Here is a 6,000-nt window from a genome sequence, read left to right on the forward strand (position 1 = left end):
TGGCTAAACACTGTGAATTCTTAATAAAGAACTTTATCTCTCTCTCTGTCTCCACTGCCAGGACATCGATATCCTATTGATGTGCCGAATGTTTTGTTACCGTTCCTCACGCGATCGATTGACCGGACCTACCGCGTCCTGAAGACATCACTTGTACATCGGCGAGGGATATCACGGGCACATAATGCGTACATATCCGGACGTATGCTATACGTATGGATGTATGCAGAACACACGTGCACACATCGAGAACAGATACATCAAGCGCTTGCGTTATACACGCACTCACAGGTGCAGAAGTGCAGTATATTCCTAATTCTACTCGGCTTTCCACCCCGTGAATGTGCCTCACTGAACTAACTAAACAGTTCAAAGTAAATTGCATAAGGAAATTCGCAAAGTAGGGCCTACACATGAGCTGCAGACATGAAAAGCTTCGAAATGAGCTTCGAACATGCAAGAGTACATAATTATGTTACAAGCAACCTCAAAGGCAAAGACTCTTGAAGCACAAATATTCGTATGTGTGCCAAAAAAAAAGAAAAAGATTCATGTGCAATACTTTTGGGACGGTCCGGGTAGGATATCCAGAACTGAACGTTCAGTGGATGTGACTTTTGTATGATATATGTTGCACGAACATTAAGATATGATTCGGAGGTCCTACGGACAAAATGTTTCAACTGAGGAGCACTTTCCTCGATAGTCCCAGCAAAGATGAAGCACTGCGCTTCATAGGGCACCGAAACCCATGCCACTGTGGCATTCAGTATCCATTCATATATCCCATAATGTGCATGCGAATGTGTTCGTCCGGTATAAGGCAGCCTTTCCCTCCAGCAGTCTCATCGAGTGAACTTGCGCTGTTCCTGCCGATGTCGTCACCAGAAAACTAGAGAAGACACGTCAGGAAATTTTCAAAAGGATTTCTAAGTGAAGTTAAAAAAACAAACGTGTGAAAGGCTGCGGACAGCGCAATAAATTGGCCATGCCAGCTCGTACTATTTACTGTGTTTGTTTGATGCTAATAAAAGCAGGGAGGAAAGTAACGCTAAAGCAATTTATTACATCTTTATAATCGCGACATTACTTTCGTGTGGCAGTCATCGGTAACTGTGATGGGTCACATTTTTTCAAAGGGATAATTGAAATTGTTCTCACTTGCCTTTTCCTGTAACATGTACAGGTTCGCTAGTGACCTAAGTTAGCGTGAAAGACGTTAAACGTAGACGGTTGGACGGACCGACGAACGGACAGACAGACAGACATCACAAAGAATGCTAATCGCAATAAAGTGAATATCCGCATGTTAAATGCCGTTCATTTTTTTACCAGCGTGCCCTGACTCCTACTGCCGACATGGCGGCATCTGCTCGTGGACACAGAATAAGCGGAGCCCAGTTTGCAACTGTACCGGAGGCTATGTGGGAGCACGCTGCCAGTACTTCAGGAATGGTGTTTTCGAAGGAGACAAGGATGCAGTCAAAGGTAAACCCGCGGAACATAAGGCCTGCATTAACGGAAATTGAGATAATAGCAATATAACCTGAACACTAGTGCAAACTGGTCTCATAACGCACTACGAAAGCAAGTTGCCAATATGGGTGCACTTTGTTATTATCGCAGACTAGGTACGTTCACTCATCTAAACTAAATAAGTCATCGACACCGCGTAAGGAATCCATGCTGTGTCACTGATGAAATCGACGATAAGGGATTCAGTTTCATGACTGTATTCATGACAATTTATTTGGTCTGTTTCTTTTTAGATTTACTGGCATACCAAGTTATCATTTGTCTTGTGTAAATGCGGCATCTGTCTTATATCTGCAATTGTAGGGTCATAAATTGACAAATCATAGGTGCAAACGCTGTATTTGCATCATGAAGTCATATTTACAGTGATCTGGCTCAAAAACTGTAATGAGTTATAGTAATAATTGGAAGAACCCATTATGTTAAGAAGCATTTATATACTTACATAAGGTGACACATTTTGATTCTCCTTCAAGTTAAACAGCCTGACAAATACTTTAGTCTTAATAAATTCAGACGAAATTGTAATGCAGTATGCAACAGTCCACTGTTCCTTCAATTCCTTGAAGGTACACATATAAAGTGGAAGGCCACGAATCTTTACCAAGAGACAAATATTTGTCAACTCTTAATTTCTTGCTTAGGAAGCCACTTTCATGACATCCTAGTAGGTTTTCTGTATGCAGTTTAAATGTATCTCAAAATAAAAATTTTCTACTTAGTTGGACTGCTTCGTCGTCTAGTCTTAGTAGGCTACTTGTTCCCTATACAGGGGCATTTTGTTGCTGTAGCAGCAAGGGGCAAGTTATGCTACGTGCACTAAGCGCTATTTTTTTTTTCTTCTTTAGCATCGGGCAGCTCTGGCCCCATCGTTGCCGGAATTCTGGTCGTGTTGGCCATAGCCTTAATTGGAACTGTGATTGCAGTCATCATTATCAGAAGACGACGGGCAATGATGTAAGTGTTTAGCGCCGACTGATTGTATCTTTCGTTTTATTGGTTCCGACCGGTGCTTTTGTGCAAGAAGTTATGTGTTTCCTTCGAAGAATGACATCCCCAGTGCTATACGGTACTGCGAACTTCAAAAAGTATGTGCCCATGTTTACGATAATATTGCGCACTTCAATTAACCTGATTTGTTTCTATGGGTTAGGAAAGTTCGCAAGCCCTTGTCTTTTTCGGGAAGACCAACTGCTCTGCTACTTGTTCATAGTTACCTGTTAAGTGGAATTATCGCTAAAATGTAGCACACACATAAAGCACAGTGCTGGTGTTTGTCTCCCTTTTATGTTTGCATCTTTGTACACTAATGTTCCTAAACGGGCCTTCACAGTGGCAAAAAGCCACTTTTGTTTTAGACATTTATCTCAATACCGTCGCATTAACTCTCTTAACCTGAGTAATAGGTTGCTGCTATGCAAGAGTGCACCAATATAGCACTATACCTTGCCTACTGTTTCTCAATGCCACATGAATTCCGCATTATGGCAGAAGGCTCATTTCTTTTCTAAAAATATGAAAAGGTGCTCCTTAGTTTCTCACTGCTATTGTCCTTGCTGTATGGCATCAGCTCAGCAGTTATAGGGTTTTTCAGCTGAGCAGAAAGTCACAGTTTCGAGTGCTGCTTACGTGGCAGCAGCACTATTATGGCATAGGAAAACAAAAGCTTCTGTGTCGTTTATATATCGATGAAATAGATTAATGGTAAGATGAAGCTTATTGACTTCTGATGGTTAAAACTATTCGCTGACTACGTCGAATTCTTCGTGCAGGGGAGACTTGGGACGGGAACTTCTTCGTTTGACTGTTAGCCTTTTATGTTAACCTTCTTTGTTATTGTTATCACACTGCAAGCCCACTTTTCACAAGTTTTGTTTTTCACGTTTTTTTTTTCTTCTGACAGAAGATGTAGTAGCTTAGTGTTGTGGAGCACGTTCTTGAGTCAACTGTATGCAGTGAGTGTAACTTAAAACCTTTATTGCAGGGGCTCGCAAGAACTCCTCCACAGCGCTGCATACGATGTCTCCAGTGAGGAAACAGGTCAGCTCCGAAATGTGCAAACCTTATTTTCAAACCGCCCCTCAGAACAATTGAAAAACACACACATTTCAAAACACATATCAGAACAGTTTTTTTTTGGTTGCGATAGTCTACCACTAAACCCCAGTCAAAGCTGGTTAGCCGCATTAACTGTGTTTTAGACATTTTTTGTCCAATATTGGCCAATTAGAGCCTAAGAACGAATCGTACGTCGATGCGAACACACAAAAAGGGAATGCTTAGCAAGCTATGTACGTTGCTCTTCAAGCCTCCCGAGGCCTGGTGTACATCTTCTGTAATGAATTTTTCCCGTATTTATATATTTGTTATTTTGGTTACCAGAAAACCATAAAACCAAATTCTATATTGCTTCAAAGTTATTGTAGTGAGCACGCCAATGTGCATTACATTGGACATTTACAAATATATTATATTACCCATGTTATATTAGACAACATATTGGTCAGTATACTGAAGACTGCCGATATTGCAAGAAGTCTATTGCACTCAGCGGCCATGTTTTAGTTTCCACGTATTCATCGAATCATCGCAACCACTGAAAGGGTTTTTGAAAACACATTGTTACTTACGTAAATACCAATATATTACCTCGCCTTTGCGATGAGCGCTGTTATGGGAGCTCGCGCAAGGGCAAAGCTCCCATTCCGCCATTTCAAGAACTGCGGATTTGGCGAGAAAAAAGCGCACATTGTTATTACCCGGCCTGTCGATCGTCCTACAAAAAAGGGGAAAAAAAGGAAAACGGTTTTTCGTATCGTCAGTGGTGTCTCTCAGGCACATGCAGGCTGTTTTATAATGTGTGACATATTGGACAAGTACTCCAAAGCTGGGCCTTATCAGCCCAGACTACCAAATTGGTCAGCGTGTAGAGGCTTGGGACTCCAGAATTCTGCTAAAAATGCAACATAAATAGAGTAGTACTGTATGAACCAGCTCCATGTGCAATAAATTGTGGTTGGATCTGCATGAAGAAAAATAATTATGTATTTCATGACCTTATCTACAGTGACGTGTAAACGAATAAAAGCTACACATCTCAACCCTTGTAAATTTTTTACGCAATAAGAGAATTCAGATACGTTTCCGGCACAAAATATAAAAAAAGATAGTTCCTCCTTCATTTGCTCTTGTTGTGTTAAATAATTATTCTGCCAAACATGTGAGATAAATTGTTTAATTGCAGTTTTCGCGTGTCGTGATAACTTGAATTTTATTCTTGATTTAGCTGTGTAGCTAGATGGTCTGTTTGAATTTAAAATTCTCAAAGCACACTTACGCAGTGAAGCCTGTTCATATGCATGCATGTCGCGAATGAGAAATAGGGTACAGGATTCTTTTTTTCATATAACATTTCATAAGCTATGTTTTGTCCGCAAAAATTCTACTACATCATATGATAACATAAATATTTTGCACATTATTGCCTTAGGCACAGCATTTATTGTTTTTTCTTTCATTTTTTTCCAGAATTTTTGGGCTGACTGGAATTCTCACATCGCAGCATAAGGCCAGTGAAAAGAAATGTCGCATGACATGTACAGCATTCGAAGTTGTTTCTGTAAAGGGCGTTTTATACAACTGTGTCAAAATAAATAATAATGTACCGACAAATTGTTTCCTTGTCATGCACTGACTATACGTTTTACAGATGCTCTATCTTCGTTGCTGCATTCTTTTCCTCCCTTTCCTACTTTTATTTAGTTTAGACTTTTTCTCTCCCAGTTTAACACTGCGTAATTGTTAAATTCAATTGTATTTATTTAGGTGATACATAAGCGACATCGCGAAATGTCGCAACAATACAACACCCGGTTCGCGCACAGGTTATCTACTGTCTGTGCTATTTTGTGCGTTTTGTGGCAGAAAATATGGTGGTTAGTCTACATTCGATTTGCTTTCTTGAAATAATAATGAAAAATGGGGTGTTATGGTGCAAGCTCAAGGGATGGCCAAATAGATGGAAATAGTAATAGCTGTAAAGAGGAAGCTTTAGCTCGGGGGCTCCTATCAGAATGCACAGGAGCGCAGGAATGTTATTTACCATGACAATGTTCTCTGTTGAGCTGAAGAGGAAAGGTGCCCCATGTACGTGCGTCACACAACGTGCGCACATTTTTTTTGGCATTCCAGCTGCAGGTGTGATACCCAGCAAGCAATAGTGAATGTTGCTTTTTCTGCGTTTCTGCAGTGCCATTTTCAAAACAATCAAATAAATCCTTACGCCCGCAGATGAAGTGTTGTAGCAGTGGTCTTCATACCTAGCAAACAGGTGAAAAGTAAATGAAACATATAAAGCAATGTCAAGCGATTGGCCATCATGCCTTTGAAGGTTATGTTTGCTGGTGTGCAAAATGGCAATTCTACTCCATGGCAGTATGCTCCGTGTGTTTGACTAGGGTGGCT

At 40.6% G+C, this 6,000-nt stretch overlaps 1 protein-coding gene across 1 annotated transcript in view; it reads left to right on the forward strand.

Moving 5' to 3' along the window:
• The window catches only part of LOC126537869 (MAM and LDL-receptor class A domain-containing protein 1-like), a 255,308-nt gene extending 250,100 nt beyond the window's left edge, over positions 1-5,208 (forward strand). The window contains exons 62-65 of the mRNA XM_050184966.3: positions 1,336-1,488; positions 2,385-2,493; positions 3,521-3,576; positions 5,065-5,208. Coding sequence (XP_050040923.2) covers positions 1,336-1,488; positions 2,385-2,493; positions 3,521-3,576; positions 5,065-5,078 — 332 coding nt within the window. The 3' untranslated portion in view covers positions 5,079-5,208. The remainder of the gene's footprint in view (positions 1-1,335; positions 1,489-2,384; positions 2,494-3,520; positions 3,577-5,064) is intronic.
• Positions 5,209-6,000: the final 792 nt, after the last annotated feature.

The sequence above is a fragment of the Dermacentor andersoni genome, chromosome 4, assembly GCF_023375885.2.
Source record: "Dermacentor andersoni chromosome 4, qqDerAnde1_hic_scaffold, whole genome shotgun sequence".
Lineage (NCBI taxonomy): Eukaryota > Metazoa > Arthropoda > Arachnida > Ixodida > Ixodidae > Dermacentor > Dermacentor andersoni.